Source organism: Xenopus tropicalis, chromosome 8 (assembly GCF_000004195.4).
Source record: "Xenopus tropicalis strain Nigerian chromosome 8, UCB_Xtro_10.0, whole genome shotgun sequence".
Lineage (NCBI taxonomy): Eukaryota > Metazoa > Chordata > Amphibia > Anura > Pipidae > Xenopus > Xenopus tropicalis.
The window spans coordinates 105,249,063-105,268,735 of NC_030684.2; the positions used below are offsets into that span (position 1 = coordinate 105,249,063).

The 19,673-nt window shown below is 38.7% G+C and overlaps 1 protein-coding gene across 3 annotated transcripts in view; it reads right to left on the minus strand.

Moving 5' to 3' along the window:
• The window catches only part of tyro3 (TYRO3 protein tyrosine kinase), a 106,490-nt gene that overhangs the window by 50,360 nt on the left and 36,457 nt on the right, over positions 1–19,673 (minus strand). For 2 of the 3 annotated variants that reach the window (XM_012968690.3, XM_031890596.1), the window contains 4 exons: positions 18,916–18,990; positions 15,782–15,959; positions 2,242–2,384; positions 1,576–1,720 (listed from right to left, as the gene is read on the minus strand). In XM_012968690.3, coding sequence (XP_012824144.1) covers positions 1,576–1,720; positions 2,242–2,384; positions 15,782–15,959; positions 18,916–18,990 — 541 coding nt within the window. 3 annotated transcript variants of the gene reach the window in all.

Consider the following 19,673-nt stretch of genomic DNA (forward strand, 5'->3'; position numbering starts at 1 on the left):
CGCCAATTTGGGTATCGTGGAAGAAACAAGCCTTGCAGACAGCCAAGGAGTTATTTCTGGAAAGCTCGTCAGGCACAGCTTATACAATTTCCTAATTTAAAAAAATGCCAGCTTTGCCGGATGGAATTAACGGGCAAGAAATAATCAGCAAATGACAATCACAACTCATTTGTCTTAAGCTGAAAAATAATTAAACCATTAGTAGCTAGCTCAGTGGCTTTGCCTTGGTGTGTTTTTTCAGGAGACTGTCGCTTATCAAATCACAGCACAGTTAACCCCTCTGTTATCGGCTAAATAACTGCAAACAACAGTTTCAATCCTATTAAATAATGAAAAAATGCAAGTGTAAATAAAGGCCTTCTAAAAATAGGCAATTAATCTGTAGGTGCTGTAAACCAATTACAGTACATGTCATAGAAAATATATAAATAGAACTATGAGCAAGAAGCCGTGCCTTTCTCGCAGCTTGTGTAACACCAGACAGGTCTACATTGCTGCGATAAATATCTAAATAAACTAAACAACTTGACCACACGACAATTCTTTTCAATGTACTGATATATAGTTATATAGTTACATAGGGTTGAAAAAAGACCATTGTCCATCAAGTTCAACCCATCCGAGTAAACCCAGCACACAACCTATACTAACCAATCTATACACTCACATACATAAACTATATATATACAACCAGTAATACTAACTGTAGATATTAGTAACACAATAGCCTTGGATACTGTGCTTGTTCAAAAACTCATCCAGGCCCCTCTTAAAGGCATTAACAGAGTCTGCCATTACCACATCACTAGGAAGGGCATTCCCCAACCTCACTGCCCTCACCGTGAAAAACCACCTACGCTGCTTCAAATGGAAACTCCGTTCCTCTAATCTAAAGGGGGGGCCTCTGGTGCGCTGATTGTTTTTATGGGAAAAAAGAACATCCCCCAACTGCCTATAATCCCCTCTAATGTACTTGTACAGAGTAATCATGTCCCCTCGCAAGCGCCTCTTTTCCAGAGAAAACAACCCCAACCTCGACAGTCTAACCTCATAGCTTAAATCTTCCTCATATTTAGTATGTTAATAAACAGTATATCTATTCCCACACAGGGCAAATTGTTTTAAGCATTTTAGGAGTGAGGTTATGTCAGTCCAAGAGCACTTGTTCAGTGGCATAAAAAGAGCATGCCGTGCCCCCTATTACAAAAAAATCTTTGCATGCACAGCAGCCCCTACCCTGCCCTTTCTCTACTTGCCCATATCTCCCGCTCCCTGGCCGCTTGTGCAGGGTAGGTAAGAGGGTGGCTCCCACCCCCCGTCAACCTGGAAGTGGAGGAATGTGTTTAAAAAAAAATTACATTTCCAAAATATAGTGAACATAATGTAAAAAAAAAAATAATAATTATGAATTACTATATCTTGAGAAAATGTCCCTAATTAAGAGATGGTTGGTATTTTTTAATCCAATTATCAGCTGTACGACTGAAGCAAAAAACAAAAAAAGAAATGGAAACACTACTTTCTCACTGATCAACTGCAGTGAATTCCTTAAACACTAGTATGCATTTAACTTACCAGCTTCCTCCTTTGATCCTGCCAGGAGAAACTCACTCCAAGGTCCACAACCAGCAGCATTGGCTATGCAAATCCTTATTGTTAGATCCTTCTCTGGGTTCCACTTGGTAAGATTGGCTTGGTTCTCCTGTACAAACAATTCACCCTGAAAGTAAAAAGTGATATAGTTACATAGGGTTGAAATAAGACCAGAGTCAGTCAAGTTCAACCCTTCAAGTGAAACCAGCACACAAACCTATATGGAGCTATCTATACACTCACATACATAAACCATATATACCAACATAAATACTAACTGTAGATATTAGTATTACAATAGCTTTGGATACTATGCTTGTTCAAAAACTCATCCAAGCCCCTCTTATAGGCATTAACAGAATCTGCCATCACAACATCACTAGGAAGGGCATTCGCCAACCTCACTGCCGGGATAGAGAGAAAATAATCCATTAGGAATGATAAAGAATATAGGTTTTAAAGACAAAGGACCTCATTAATATTTATACATTAATATATAAATAAATATTAATACACCTCACCAATATTATCTTAGCAACAAATATGCTTGCCACACCTGTACAGCCTCTATTCCTTCTTCCTAAAATCTTTCTTATATCCAACACTCCCCCTAACTAGAGGTATAGGGGGCAGATAGTTTTCACTTACTTGTGTGGTATTTTCTTGTTCCCACTGCACTTTGAAACCAAGAATGTTGTATCCTTCTTTGTCCGGATCTACATCTTCCCAGTCTAAGAGCAAGCAGGAATCTGTCTTGGTCATGTGGACATTCTGAGGAATAAGCTGTGGCACTATAGGTGGAACAGGGAGAAGAGTTAGTTTCCATTGTTTTGGATGGGCGGATTTATTTCTTCATACCTAAATTATCTAAAATAATAAAAATATTATGAATGCGCTCTTACAAGTGTATTTTAAGGCAGGGTGATGCTCACCTTAAATGAACTTCTATCATACAATGGTATTTTATTTTTTTTAAGCATTTAAAATTTTGCTTTGGTGTTTTTTCTTTTGACAGAATTTATACTGTTATTCAGTGACAATTGGAGGGTCACCGTTTTCACATCCCCGTTCAGAATGACATTGATCATCAACACCCAAATCACAAGAAACCAAATTATATCAGTTAGACCACTGAACCAACATTCTGTAAATGACAGAAATGTAAGTTAATGCAGATATGGCAATATTGGGGAGGATATTCTCTAAATATCTAGATCAGGAGCCAAAACAGGAAAAAACTGAATGCAGAACAGAACATGGCATTTAAATTTCCCTTTTTATACAGATAATTATAAAACGCGATTGCCAAAAACAGGACATTTTAAATACCTTACTGGTAAAAGTGGCAGATAACATATATTCTATATAAAGTGCAAACTGGGGGTAAAACATAATTGCCAATGATGATAAAGCATTAGCATAAACACTACAAAGGAGAATTTACATCCCCTGCTGCTGGGAACATAATTATGGTGTCAACATAATGATTATGTGGGAAGTCCTTATCTGCTATTTTGTTAGGGCTAGTTTATGGTATTTCCCTGCTATTGTTTAAGGTGCCAACAATTGAACCAAAAAACGGGTGGCCCTAACATATACTGAAATGATTTCAACTCTTTCTGCTTGTTGCATAAGGAAGAAAGGGGTCAGTGGTTAGGATGGCCATTAATTCAGACCTCATTTCATGCATATAATTGAAATAAGATATATATTTTTTTTTACTTAACTCTTTCTTTGCAACAAATATGCTAATTTCTATTTAAAAGGATTTGATTTTTCCTATAGAAGCATATGAAAGCAATATTCCCTTTAAGGCAGGTATCTTTTTTGACCCGTGAGCCACTATGTGGACTGGTAGCCTAAACAAGGCTCTGTTTAGCAAGTAACCAAAAATTGCTTCCATTCCAGAAATTTAAAAATGGGCACCTTTGAGGCCACTGGGAGAAACATTCAAGTAAGCAACACATTGCTCAGAAGCAACTGGTTGGGGATCACTGCTTTAAGCACTACGCTCATGATGGCACACTGAATTTTGAGGCTTGCACACACAAACTAATTGTGGTGCAGAGAAAACTTAGGCCAACCACTTCTCTGTGCATACAGTGTGCACGAAAATACATTTTTTGCACACACAGCTAAATAGAAATTAGAGGGAACGTTGTATGAAAGAGATTGGACCCCTGTTATCTGTTGTGTGCTGTATAAACTTGTTACCTTAAAGCCCAAACTCAGCTTATATGGCCAGCCCCTTTGCTACGCAGCAATTTATTTAGATAAACTGTAAGTGTTCCAGAAGCAAATACGCAATTTTTATTATTGGGCAAGCTGGGGGGGGGGGGGGGGGGGGGGGTGTAACAGGCATTATATTTAAATGTAAAGAAAACCAGTTTTTCTGCCCCTTCAAACAATTTAGGGCCACCCAGACTGTCCCCTACATCTGTACATCCTGTAACTCCGTAACGCTGTCCTGGTTCAGAGTAGTATAAAACATTTTTATATGTCTTTTTAGTACTTGACAGATGGCAAACATCCAAAAACCAGGGTTGAAGCCAGTACTCCCCTTCAAAACATATCCATAAGCCATTTGGCTTCCTTCACATTTAAGTCTTCTGTTCTGTTTAACATTTTATATCTATTTACATAGTGTTCTCAAACCTGTAAGGCCAAGTTACTGTAGCTATATATGCAGCTGTTCATGTACAGCTTGTACCTACTGAGGTTTTGTTTTCAAATTCAATGTTTTCGCAAATGTACTACTTGCAGAGATATGCAGGTATAGATTCCTGCATATGACACATGAAAACACAATATCTATAGAGCCAGTACAGGATGTATGTAGACGTAGTTAAAGGTCACCATATGAAATGATTTCAAATTGATTTCTATTGTGTATGTTAAGCAAAATAAACTTTACTCATACTATATAAATTATTTAAATATTGTTTTCTTCAGCCCTGGAATTCGCAATCCCAGCAAGCAGGAAGGTGTCATTTTGTGGGCACTGTTATTAAGGCAAACTTTGTATCACCCCAAAATCTTGTGTATGTGCCAAAATGGGGGATCTGATGCCCATGCACTGGATACATTATTAGATGGTGAGGAGGGAGGGGAAAAAAAGAGGAGGGCAGTGACATCTAGGAAATGCAGAATGGAAACACCTCAATGCCTAAGGGATAGAGGCAGGGCAGGCAATTTATAATTGACAGCTGGGATTTTTAAATGCCATTATTATAGGTATGGATGTGTTGTTATTATTAAAAGGAATTTGGGATTCCTATTTAATGTGAAAAGAACTTTTATTATATAGGTTTTTATGTCTGGGTGGGTGACAGATCCCCTTTAATGGTGATTTTCAATTGTTCTGTTGATTATTCATCTTTTCCTTCTGCACTTCTCCACTTTGGAATTTAAACAATTGTTTGGGGGGTAAGGGTCCCCTTTATTCTAGCAGCCAGGCAATAATAATAGTATTTGGCTGACAGGCTGGAAGATCAATGAAACAGCGCATGGACAAAAAAGAATTTAGCCCATTAATGGAGACCTGTCACCCACATATGAAAAGAAGTTTAATGAAAGCCCTCTGCAAATTAAACATGAAACCCAAATTATTTCATTTATTATAACATCCATACCTATTATAAATGTGTTTAGAAAACTGAGCTGACAATCATGCAAGCAGTTACTTTCACTTTCCATTCAGCGCTTCCTAGATGTCACTGCTCTCCTAACATTCCCCCTTCCTCCTCACCACCTATAATTTTGTACCCAGGGCATCAGGTCCCTCATTCTAGCACATAAAAAAAAAATGGGGGTGATACATAGCTTGCCCTAATAACAGAGCCCACAGAATGGTGCCTGTCTTCTTGTATGTATGTATGTATGTATATCTTTATTTATAAAGCGCTACTTATGTACGCAGCGCTGTACAGTAGAATACATTAATACAAACAGGGGGTTAAAGATAATGGATAAATACAAAGTACAACAATAAATACAAATAAATACAAGGTACAGTTGCAACAAGAGTCAGAAACAAGATGAACGAGGTCCCTGCCCCGTAGAGCTTACAATCTATATTCTTGCCATGATTGTGAATTCCAAGCCTAAAGGGAAAAAAATTCAAATAATTTATATAGTGCAAGTATGGTTTATTTTGCTCAACTAACAAGATAGAAAAGGATTTTGATATATTTCTTAGGGTGACAGGTTCCCTTTAGTTAATGTGTAATCTAGATCTAGATGTTGCTGACCACAGGCAACAGGCATCTTTTTTTAATTTCAGGTTAGGTGATAAAAATTTAGATATTAAAAAAATACTATTAATAAAGAAGAAGACCAACTCACATTAACAATGTCTACATCATAATAAAAGTTCATCTAATGTGGCCTGCAGCAAACACTTGTTTATGACATAACCCAAACTATTACAAAAGAGAGTTGTGGTAACTGGAGCATAGACTGAACAGCTACAGAATCCTCACAATAGTACATTGTGTTAAGGATACAAACAACGGGCTTATGAGCCAATAAAAAGACAGAGATTTTGAATCATTTATTGTGTGCCAAACAGAGAAAGCTTACTGAAAGCAATATTTCAATTCAGATTCATAGGTAGGAATGTTTCCTAATTGAATGAAGTACTACGCACAATCCCTCCACTCACCAGGGGTCATTTACTGCAATCAGTCATTTTTTGCACTTTGCACATTGCTTCTGCTCTCGGCAAATTGCCGCAGTTCTCTGTGATTCCATGAGAGAGACATCACGTAGGCAGCCTCCACCAGTCCTCTGATGCAGAGTGCAGTAGACGCAAGCTTGTAAGGTGAGCACTAAAGAGCTCCCTCTTGCTTTCCTTGTCATTCTTGCCCTTATGTCCGGGGGATCTCTAAATGACCCTTCCACTTTGAGGTGTATGACTTGCTCTTAGCCAACTTTGAAAATAATAGTTACTTGGGCCTTTGTTTGCCATAATGACATAATCGTAGTACTCTAGGGAAGATCCGCAGCTTTTTCCTTTAAACGAATGAAAAATGTTCTGCCTACGACAAAGGTTGGTGTTGTCAGACAGCCATTGCTATTGTCAGGTTGGTACTGTCAGGAAAGCTACCTGTCTGTTTACAGGCCTGGAATTGTTGGAAGGCCACAAAGGGCCATGCCTATGGTGGCAGGGTTTTACAGGCCAGGTCTACACTAGGGACTACGCAAGCAAGAGAAATCTTCCACCCTTCCCGTCCCTAATGTGTTTAAATTGCGAGTGGGGCAGGAGGGGGTTAGGGCAGGGGGAGGGTGGGGAGCACTGCGATTGATTCTGCCCCTGACTATTTACATTCTCTACCCTCCTGAAACAATGTTGCAAGCCAACTGGTTCAAGTAGATTAAAAATCTTGGAGAACTGTCTCCTGTTACATTATTTTAACGGGGGTGTTCAACTTTCCCTAAGAAGAATTTTCCCAAATTTTCTTATAAAGTAGAAATCAATAGCTTTTGTTTTAATAGTAATCAAAGGCAGTGCTTATCCAGCCTCCAAGTGAAGCACTTATGCAGTGATTGCAACAGGTACAAACAGCACTGGTGTTTTTTTGCTACTGTGAATGGCCGGACCGCATTTTTTCATTTAGGAGCATTGATCTTATTGGCTACTGGGCTTTGACATACAGTCGTGGGCAAAAGTTTTGAGAATGACACAAGTATTAGCTTTCACTAAGTTTGCTGCTAAACTGCTTTTAGATCTTTGTTTCAGTTGTTTCTGTGATGTACTGAAATATAATTACAAGCACTTCATACGTTTCAAAGGCTTTTATCGACAATTACATGACATTTATGCAAAGAGTCAGTATTTGCAGTGTTGGCCCCTTTTTTTTCAGGACCTCTGCAATTCGACTGGGCATGCTCTCAATCAACTTCTGGGCCAAATCCTGACTGATAGCAACCCATTCTTTCATAATCACTTCTTGGAGTTTGTCAGAATTAGTGGGTTTTTGTTTGTCCACCCACCTCTTGAGGATTGACCACAAGTTCTCAATGAGATTAAGATCTGGGGAGTTTCCAGGCCATGGACCCAAAATTTCAAAGTTTTGGTCACCGAGCCACTTAGTTATCACTTTTGCCTTATGGCACTGTGGTCCATCATGCTGGAAAATGCATTGTTCTTCACCAAACTGTTGTTGGATTGTTGGAAGAAGTTGCTGTTGGAGGGTGTTTTGGTACCATTCTTTATTCATGGCTGTGTTTTTGGGCAAAATTGTGAGTGAGCCCACTCCCTTGGATGAGAAGCAACCCCACACATGAATGGTCTCAGGATGCTTTACTGTTGGCATGACACAGGACTGATGGTAGCGCTCACCTTTTCTTCTCCGGACAAGCCTTTTTCCAGATGCCCCAATCGGAAAGCGGCTTCATCTGACAATATGACTTTGCCCCAGTCCTCAGCAGTCCATTCACCATACTTTCTGCAGAAGATCAATCTGTCCCTGATGTTTTTTTTGGAGAGAAGTGGCTTCTTTGCTGCCCTTCTTGACACCAGGCCATCTTCCAAAAGTCTTCGCCTCACTGTGCGTGCCGATGCGCTCACACCTGCCTGCTGCCATTCCTGAGCAAGCTCTGCACTGGTGGCCCTCCAATCCCGCAGCTGAATCCTCTTTAGGAGACGATCCTGGCACTTGCTGGACTTTCTTGGACACCCTGAAGCCTTCTTAACAAGAATTGAACTTCTTTCCTTGAAGTTCTTGATGATCCTATAAATTGTTGATTTAGGTGCAATCTTAGTAGCCACAATATCCTTGCCTGTGAAGCCATTTTTATGCAACGCAATGATGGCTGCATGCGTTTCTTTGCAGGTCACCATGGTTAACAATGGAAGAACAATGATTTCAAGCATCACCCTCCTTTTAACATCTCAAGTCTGCCATTCTAACCAAATCAGCCTGACATAATGATCTCCAGCCTTGTGCTCGTCAACATTCTCACCTGAGTTAACAAGACGATTACTGAAATGATCTCAGCAGGTCCTTTAATGACAGCAATGAAATGCAGTGGAAAGGTTTTTTTGGGATTAAGTTAATTTTCATGGCAAAGAAGGACTATGCAATTCATCTGATCACTCTTCATAACATTCTGGAGTATATGCAAATTGCTATTATAAAAACTTAAGCAGCAACTTTTCCAATTTCCAATATTTATGTAATTCTCAAAACTTTTGGCCACGACTGTAGGGCTGCACACTTGCAAAAGGGAGGAAAGCCAGCACTGTCTTTCCTGGACTGTCTTACCTCCTGCCAATCTCCACATTTATGATGGAGGACAGGGTTGAAAACCCCCTTCTCCAGAGGGAGAAGGAGTAAGGGTAAGTGCTGCCTTTGTCTATTATTAAAATGATATATTTCTACTTTTTTGGGAAAGTGTGAATACCTCCATTAAAGAACCCAAAAAACTGAAAAGGGGTTAACAAATACTTTAACAAATGTATACTGGTTAGTTGCTTAGAATTACATTTTCTTTCATCATGCAAAAAAAATGTTTTTTTGGGTGTAAGACCCCTTTAAATATCTCTCTCTCAGGGTAATTGCTGATAACAGAATTTGTAAATACATGTAAAAGTTACAATGCATACAGTGGGAAAATAAAATTGCTGGGAAGCCTTATTAAACTGTACTTATTTTTAGATGACAGGACTTGCTCAGGGTGGACACACAGCAGAGAGTGCTCTCACGGAGCCCAGCAAATGTAGAGTGAAAAGATCAGGCTGGTTTGAAAATGCTCCAGAATTTCAGAAAGTGGCACTGCCACAGAGGGCAGGTTAGTCTATTTTAGACACACTGGAAAATATTTCTTTCAGTAGTAGCATTCATTTAAAAAACAAAAATCCACATAATTGGTATAAAATTGCAGGGACATCTGAAGTTCATAGTTACATAGTTACATAGTTACATAGGGTTGAAAAAAGACCTGTGTCCATCAAGTTCAACCCATCCAAGTAAACCCAGCACACCTAACCCACACCTACCAATCTATACACTCACATACATAAACTATAAATACAACCACTAGTACTAACTGTAGATATTAGTATCACAATAGCCTTGGATATTCTGATTGATCAAGAACTCATCCAGGCCCCTCTTAAAGGCATTAACAGAATCTGCCATTACCACATCACTAGGAAGGGCATTCCATAACCTCACTGCCCTCACCGTGAAAAACCACCTACGCTGCTTCAAATGGAAACTCCTTTCCTCTAATCTAAAGGGGTGGCCTCTGGTGCGTTGATTGTTTTTATGGGAAAAAAGAACATCCCCCAACTGCCTATAATCCCCTCTAATGTACTTGTACAGAGTAATCATGTCCCCTCGCAAGCGCCTCTTTTCCAGAGAAAACAACCCCAACCTCGACAGTCTCACCTCATAGTTTAAATCTTCCATCCCCTTAACCAGTTTAGTTGCACGTCTCTGCACTCTCTCCAGCTCATTAATATCCTTCTTAAGGACAGGAGCCCAAAACTGCACTGCATACTCAAGGTGAGGCCTTACCAGGGACCTATAAAGGGGCAAAATTATGTTCTCATCCCTTGAGTCAATGCCCTTTTTTATACAAGACAGCACTTTATTTGCTTTAGTAGCCACAGAATGACACTGCCTGGCATTAGACAACTTGTTATCAACAAAAACCCCTAGATCCTTCTCCATTAAGGATACCCCCAACACACTACCATTCAGTAGATAGTTTGCGTTTATATTATTTCTACCAAAGTGCATAACTTTGCACTTATCAACATTGAACCTCATTTTCCAGTTTGCTGCCCAGTTATCTAATTTTGTCAAATCGCTCTGCAAAGCGGCAGCATCCTGCATGGAACTTATAGTTTTGCACAATTTAGTGTCATCAGCAAAAATAGAAACAGTACTGTCTATGCCCACCTCCAGGTCATTAATAAACAAGTTAAAAAGCAAAGGACCAAGGACTGACCCCTGCGGTACTCCACTAACCACACTGGTCCAATTAGAAAATGTTCCATTTACAACCACTCTTTGTACTCTATCCTTCAGCCAGTTCTCTATCCAATTACAAATATTATGTTCTAGGCCAATATTGCTTAATTTGATCATTAACCTTCTGTGAGGTACTGTATCAAACGCTTTAGCAAAGTCCAAGTAGATGACATCAACTGCCATTCCAGCATCAAGGTTCCTACTCACCTCCTCATAAAAGGCAACTAAATTAGTCTGGCAAGATCTGTTACGCATAAAACCATGCTGGCACAAACTAATGGTATTGTGAACTGCAATGTATTCAAGTACCCTATCCCGTATTACCCCTTCCAAAAGTTTTCCTACTACTGATGTCAGACTAACAGGCCTATAGTTTTCAGGCTGAGAACGGGATCCCTTTTTAAATAACGGCACCACATTAGCAATCCGCCAGTCTCTCGGCACCATGCCAGACCTCAATGAATCCTGAAAAATTAAGTGAAGAGGTTTGGCAATCACAGCGCTCAGCTCATTTAATACCCTGGGATGAATCCCATCCGGCCCTGGACCTTTGTTTACCTTTACATGTTCAAGTCTCTTTTGAATTTCCTCCCGAGTGACCCATGCGTCAGTAGCTAAATTACTAGAACTGGGCATATTACAAGGGAAGCCTTCATTATCTGGCTCCTCAGATGTATAGACAGATGAAAAATAAGAGTTCAAAATTTCAGCTTTTTCCCCGTTTTCATCAACCAACGTACCCCCCCGTGATAATAAAGTTCCCACCCCTTCTTGCTTCATTTTTTTACTATTCACATAATTAAAAAATAATTTTGGATTCTTTTTACTCCTAGCTGCAATATCCCTTTCCATCTCTATTTTAGCTTGCCTGATAGCTTTTTTGCATGCTTTATTTGCTTCCTTGTACCTCATGTTGGTTTTTATAACCAGCCATAATAAAAATTTCTCTCCTCCCCTGGGAACTAAGCACATCAAGCGAAACGACTTAAAATAACCCTTAAGAATAGATATATATATCCCAATCCTTCAAGTATCTGCACTCAAATACGGAAATCATATGTCGGGGTGCACAGTTACAATGAATATATAGAAAATTATATTATAGGAATACTGTCATGGGAAACATATTTTGGAAAAACACATAATTTAATAGAGCTTCTCCAGCAGAATCCTACATTGAAATCTGTTTTTCAAAAACACAAACAAATTATTTTATATTTAATTCTGAACTTTCACATGGGGCTAGCCATATTCTTCATTTCCCAGGGTGCCACAACTTGTGACCTGTCCTCTGATAAACTTCAGTCACACCTTACTGCTGAGTTGGAGTAATATCACCCCCCTCCCAGCAACCAATTAACAGAATAATGGGCAAGAGAGCAGCTCCCAGTAGATAGCACTCAATAGTAAGAAATCCAAGTCCGGCTTATGACTCCTCCAGTTAAATGGGAGTAGAAGAAACAATAGGTTATAGCAGAGATTACCAACTTTTTTACCCATAAGCCACATTCAAATGTAAAAGTTTCCAGGGGTGCCAAATAAGGGCTGTAAATGGCTATTTGGTAGCCCATAAGTGGGCTGGCAGTCTGCAAGAGGTTCTGTTTGTCAGTAACCATGGTTTTTATGCAAGCAAACCTTGCCTCCAAGCCAAGAATTCAAAAATAAGAACCCATTTTGTGGCCACTGGGAGCAACATCCAAGGGGCTGGGGAGCAACATGTAGCTCACGAGCCACTGGTTGGGGATCACTGGGTTATAGGTTATCTGAAGGCAGTTCTAATGTGTAGCGCTGGCTCCTTCTGAAAGCTCAGAACCAGGCACAATGCACTATGATGGCACCTACCTACACCAATATTACAACTAATAATATCATTTTAAATGGTACAGTGAATTATTTGCTATATGAACAGTGTAATTTAGAAATAAAAAGTGTACCATAAAAATCATAACAGTATCCCCTTTAGAAGTTAAAGAATAGCAGTTTGTTTTGATTGAACTACACACTAAAGTTATAAATTGGTTTCTATGGGTAAATTAACTTGTGTTAGTAAATGAGCATGGCAGTATTTATAATTAGGCACAGTAGGCACATGCCAAAGTACATATGCCAAGACAGAGGGGTAAAAAAGCAGTCACTTCATGCCCTCTAACCAGGCGATACTGAACTTTTCTGCAAGGATACTGGGTAAAAGCCTTGTGGCCCCAGTCCTGAGGGCTTTTCTGCAGCTCCTGGACCAAATGCATATGGATGCAAGGCTGCAGGGCATTAAGCGCACTTCTACAAGCCCCTATTGCATGCCACTTATCTGACTGCCACTAAACAGACATCAATCCATGTCCCCCAGGGGTAAGTCAATTCAACATATTACAGTTACCTTGCTATCATCCCTATCAGTATGAGATGAATTTAATCAGGAGCTGGAGAATGCAGTTATTCATTGGGATTGATGGGTTGTCATGTTGATACTACCTGCCCTTGAAAATCTTTAGTGGTTTATCAATTTTCATGTTGCTCTCCATCTCCATTTTCTGATTTAGATACTTTATAGGTTATGAATAAGGTCCCCTGCCCTTTGATTAAATCTCTTCCTTACTCACAGGGTAGTGTTTTTACTCACAGGTTTGGTGTTTTTAAATTATACTTGAGTAAGTATTTGGTGCTTCTGCATCCTTTTGCATTTAGATAAAGCTGGGCAATTAACTGCAGCATTCCTATACCGGATGCTGCCAGTATGAGGCTGGGTATTAAACTGTGGTGCTATTTTTTCTGCCTCCTAGATTATGGTGTATAGATGACATGAGTATGCACACAATGATATCTAATGAGCCACTTGTGGTTAAAAATATGGATGTGACCTATTCAACATTGGCATGGTTGTCAAAGTGCTCCTAGCATTTGTAAAAATGTCTTTGCTGCATTGGCTTGGTACATAGAGAAGAGTGCTGTAGGTGTGGCTTAAGGGTGCAAAATGCCTTTGCCTTCAGATATAAATTTGGCCCTTAAATCAGCCCCAAAATAAATGTTTCTATAATTTTTTGTTTCAGAAGTCTTGTCCTATTTTTTTTTAACAAACAGCTTTACTATATATTCCTTACTCAAATTTTCTTCACCTAGAACATGATAGCCTTTGGCATTTATTCTAAAAAGCAACTGAGAAAACAAACATGAAAATCACTATCAAATTATAATGAGCACATCTTACAATATATATCCCTATTATTAATAACAAATTGTAAAATGCTTAGAGACCAATAAACCACACTAAACACAGTAAGTGAAAATCTCTGAAAAGACCTCTAATTAAAACTGATATTAATTAAAATCTGGGAAAATTAAATCTAGACTGAGTTTAAGAAAGGCTGATTTGATCCAGAAACATACTGGTGGGTTAACTGGTGCATGGCAGGGACATTAGGCAACTCCATGAGATCAGGGAGAAACATGACGTTTAAGGATCTTATTTCAGAAACAGTTAATATAATGTTTAAAATTCCAGGACTGGATCATATACATAAAATGAGATGACGTCTCTGTTCTATTGACTCTAGTGTCTGTACTAGTGAAATTAGATCATGAGCTCCCTTGAGGCAGGAACTGATGTCAATGATTAAATATTCTCTTCGAAGTGCTGCGTAATATGCTTGTAATACACAATGTTGTAAAGGCAGATAGAAGTTGGCTAAATAAGTAGGAAGGACCTAATCAATAATTCCAAAGATTCCTAAGACACATCAGATTTAAAAAGTAACATTTGAAATCAGAGAGAAGATAGTGCTAAGTTGATTTTATATTTCTAAACAAACACAGACACCCAGCTCTAATATCAACAACAACAAATAACCAAATGTTGCCTTTCACTTTTCAAAAAGCTCTAAAATTAGTGAATGGTGAGTACTGATTGGTTGCTACAGCTACATATCAAATATAACTACATTAATTTCCTGTAATGACAAGAATACACAGACAGATTAGGATGGTATACACTGATAATGGCTCTGTTTACACAGTACACAGCCCATATAAAGATACAGATCTTCAGAACAGGTATGGAATCTATTATCCAGAAACCAGTTAGAAAGTTCAGAATTACAGAAAGGCCATCTCCCATAACGTCTATTTTAATCAAATAATTACATTTTTATAAATTATTTCCCTTTTTTCTGTAATAATAAAACTGTACCTTGTACTTAATCCCAACCAAGATATAATTCATCCTTATTGGAGGCAAAACAGTCCTAATGGGTTTACTTTTTTACTCGATCCCTGCCAGCAATCCCCCAGGCCGCTGGTCTCTCTCCCGAGGCTCTGAAGGTAAGAATTATGTACGCACACTTGGGGGAGGGGGCACCCCCCAGTCCAAACCTGAAATTATGGAAACACCCTTATCTGGAAAACCCTAGGTCCTGAGAATTTTGGAGAACAGGTCCCATACCTGTGCTGATAATGCTAGGCAATTAAAGTTAAATCCCATATACTTATGAATAGTGTGCTTTGCTGCATGATTTGCAGCATATGCATTAAATATGAAACACATAGTTATTTCACTGAATGTTACTTATAATGAGCAAAAATGATAACCACATTCAGTAACCCAACTGATTGCTGTACAATAATACAACATATACACTTATAACGAACACAGTGTACTACAGCAGAATAAGGACATCATAATTTGTGATGCATAATCAGGGCTAGGGGCAGGCACAGCTTGGGTTTTGCTGAGTAGACTTGGGTTCTGCAGGATAGGACAGCAATGAACCTGTTGCCTTACATATTATTACTTTTTATAGTATGAGTACTTTTTATTCTATTGCAGTATGTTCCATTTACTTTAAAAGTCAGTTATTTTCTGTACCAGGGCTTTAGGACAGACAATTGCAGTGTGCACCTTTCTTTAGCGCACAAACTAGGATTCAGCCTGTAATAAAATAATCAGTTCTATTTCGTGCCTGGGGCAACAAACACGTTTGTCCTAAAGGGCTGGTACATAGAACAGCAAGCTTCTGAATGGGATGTGTTAGAGAGTAAGCAGCATGGGGGCTGTTGGTGAAAGAGTGCTTGCTAGGTGCCCTGGCCCAGGGTTGCCTAGGGTACCAGAATGCCTATACGTAGCAGAGTGTATAAGAATGCCAAAACATACATTTATATTTTTAGTCTTAATTATTTCACATTGAATCTGTTTAAGCCTCCAACACTTTCTGTACCTTTCTCCTTCGTATTAAATGTTATCCACTCACTAAAGGGAGAAGCCCCCATTTCGTTTGTGCATTGCACACGGACGCTGTGATTTGTCAATGGCTGAAGATCGTCTAACACAACAGCAAAAGGAGGGACCGAGGTGAGCCGTGAGTACATTTCCCGGTTACCGTGCAATGACTGAACCTAAAGTAGCAAAAAAAGAGACACTTTTTAAAAAAAAAAAAAAAAATGTAAAACAGAAAAACTAACAGGCTTAAACCAGAAAAGAAAAGATTTTCTCCTGCTCAATCATTTACCTTCCTGGAAACTGCATGGACAGTCTTTGGTTGGTTTTACAGGTAAGATATACCTTATTACAAAGGGTTTTCATTTTTCTTAAACAGCTTATAGTTATAAGGTTAGAGAATATTGTGAGCGGGGAAATTGGTTTCTCTTCATATCTGCACTCACAGATCAGAATGAGAGACAATACCAATGACCCCAAGGTGCTAATGCAATGATTCTGCACATAAATATTATTACTAACACCTATTTATAAAGCACTTGCATATTCTGCATCAGGGTACAGTATGCAGATAATGTGACAGTTGATACACAAATATAAGATGTAATATCTTGCGCTCATAATCTATCTTTCCCCTTACTTATTGTTTAATAGAAAATAAGTGTTAATGTATAGAGTTTGTTCTACCATTATCCTGGGCTAAACACTTGGGCAAAATGCTAACAGGATAATGTTAATTACCTTTGATTGCACTTAAATGCAAACTAGGGTTTCAGTACAAGGTACTTGTAGGTAAAATGTAATGTTTAAGTACCATGCAATATTAAGCTGCTAAGGCAAGAGGCTATAGCTCAGTGCCCACTGCAGAAGATTTTAATTCATATTAACCATTGCAAAGGATACAGACAATTTACTTGTATACACAAGTTCAAATAACTCCCATTTTAGTAGAGGTGGATAAAAAATCCTTTTCATGTAGCAGAAAGTAATTTTCAGCTAAGCACGGACTCCTAAGATCACATGGCAGCTCATGTCCAATCACACTGCAACTTTCCCTGATAATGCATAGTCAATAAACAAAAACTGCCTTTTAACTTTAAAGATTATAAATTGAAAAGGTTAAGATATTAGGGTCCTTTTGTCTAATTTTGGGCAAACCTTACACTTATATTGTTGGCCCTGGCTCAAGTCTCTAAGCAACCAAAGCCTAAGTTCTTTGCCGACGGGAAATGGAAGGTGCTGATTCACCCTCACACTTCCTGCTTTGACTGTACTGCCCCTGGCAGGCTAATCACAACAGTGTAAGTTGCCTATCACAGTGTGTACTGAAATTCCATGAGACTCATCACATGTTATGCAGAGAAAATATGTAGCTTGCAAAGATCCATATGATGCCAGCTTAATCAGTTCAATATTGCATCAGAACATGAAGAAAGACCTGGGGGTAGAATGCCTGTTTTTCACACATTGGCCTGAAAAATGTAAATTGACTACAAAACTTGTTTTTCTTGGCAGGCAGGTGTGCATGGAAAAATTGCATGTACAAACAGGTAAAACACATCACCCAGAATCAGCCGTATGTATTTCCCCTGCAGCAGAATTTTTGCTGCCACAAAATACCTGCTGTGACCATGATGAAGTACATAAAAACTCAAATATTCTATACCTAAATTCACAATTCAGCTGGCAAGCAGTAAAGTTCTACTCAATAAAGAGTACCCCAGACCCAGTTCAGTGTAAAAATGAAACTGTGTAAAAAAGATACACTGCACAAAATAGAAAATGTTTTCAATATATTTAGTTAGCAAAAAATGTAATCTATAAAGGCTGGAGTGAATGGATGTCTAACATAATGGCCAGAACACTACTTCCTGCTTTCAGCTCTCTAAGCTGCTAGGAGTTACTAACCAATCAGTGACTTGAGGGGACTGTATGGAACATAATGGTTTAGTTAGTTTGCTTTTGAATCTGACCTGCATGCTCACAAACTAACTGAACAGTTATGTCCCATGTGGCCCCCCTAAAGTCACTGACTAACTAAGAAGTTAGAAAGCCGAAAGCAGGAAGTAGTGTTCTGGCTATTATGTTAGACATCCACTCACTCCAGCCTTTATAGATTATATTTTTGCCTAACTATATTAGAATTTTTTTTTTATTTTGTGCAGTCTATCTATTTTACCCAGGTTAATTTTTACACTGAACTGTTCCTTTAAATATATTCCTTTAAAAACTACTTTGTTCTGCCAGTTCTAGTTTATGCAATTAGTTAATGTAATATTTGCTTACACAACTAGGTACCGATTCTTTAACACATCACAATGCAATGACAGCAAACACACATATTGTATGTATAAGCTACTGTTGAAAAAAGACAACTCCTGTATACCAATCCTACACAGGTTGCCAGAGGAAATGTTCTAATGGGGGTGACTGTAGGGTACACAAAACAAAATGAATATATGTGTATATCCCATTGAAACAGCAAATACACACAATTTAGCTGTCTTCATCTATGACACTTAGAAAGTATTCCTGCATTTTATCTTGTACAGTGTTTAGCCCAATTTAGAAATCTCTAAAAAAAAAACAAAAAAAACAACATCACTTTGTTCACTCATCTTTCCGTAAGTCAATTCTCTGTGCAACCACAGGTAATTATTCCTAGGCATTTCCTTCATTATTCTTTACAATAATCTGCTGTGCAGAACTGGAACTGTATCAAGTGCTTAGCAAAGTCTACATTTATAGAACAAACTCCATTTACCAGGTCCAAGTTCCTAATTACTCTCTCAGGAAATAAATACGAGATCAATTTAATTTTCAGAAGCCATTACTGGCTTTTTGTAATTGCTGAAGATGCACTCCCGGATACTATCTTCTAATAATACCTTCAAAGAACTTTTCCATAATAGATACCAGTAAGTGACTCTGCTTATTCATGCAGTATGAAATCTAAGGTCAGAGAGAACTTGAAAAAGTGGTCAATTCACTTTAACTCTCTAATTGACTTAATTAAATGTTTTTAGTCTTCAAGCCCCCCCTTTGAGACCCACCCTATAGTTATAACAAGGCATTCACTCTGCCAAAGTATTATATGAACCTTTAGAATTCACCCCCACATCTTTACATAATTACCTTTGAGCCTGGACCTTCACCCACTACTTTGGGACCCTTTGGTGAAGCTGACCCCGCAGTTTGAGAACCTCGGAACTAAATTATTTGGGGATATTAAACAATGCATTACTCACTTGAATGCCACCCCTCTAAAAATGAATATGGATAGAAATGGTGTTTTTTTAAAAATACTGATTGTATTGCACCTGCTTAAGTTCTAGCATCTCTACAGCAGTATTGATTCAGGCCTTCCAAAGTTTTACAGAAGCTCCCCATGTTGGATTTTGTTACAAGTGTCAGCCAGGCCTGGACTGGGATTCAAAATAAGCCCTGGCATACTAAGTACACAGAGGCCAAAATAGCTCCCCACCAGCCCACTAAATAATGACTTTCTATAGCATCTTACAGCAGCCCCTCTGGCATTTGCCAGAATCCACAGATTGCCAGTCCAGGCCTAGTGTCAGTGACACTTACATGCTCAGTGTGCTCTGAACAGGTGTTGAAAAGCTGAGCTTAGGGGTCGTTGCAAATAATCAAGCAGAAAATAAGACTGGTCTGTCATATAAACTGATGCTACAGGGCTAATTGTTACATTTTTATGCTGTTTAAAAATAGTCTGTATTATTTAAAAATCAGCCTTACACTTTGACATTTATATTCTATAAAGTAAATTTTGTGTCCCTTCCTAAGCTCAGTAAGTGACGGCAGCACAGAGCATGTGCAGTGAATCAGCAGAAAGAAGATGGGGAGCTACTGGGGGCATATTTGGGGGCACATAT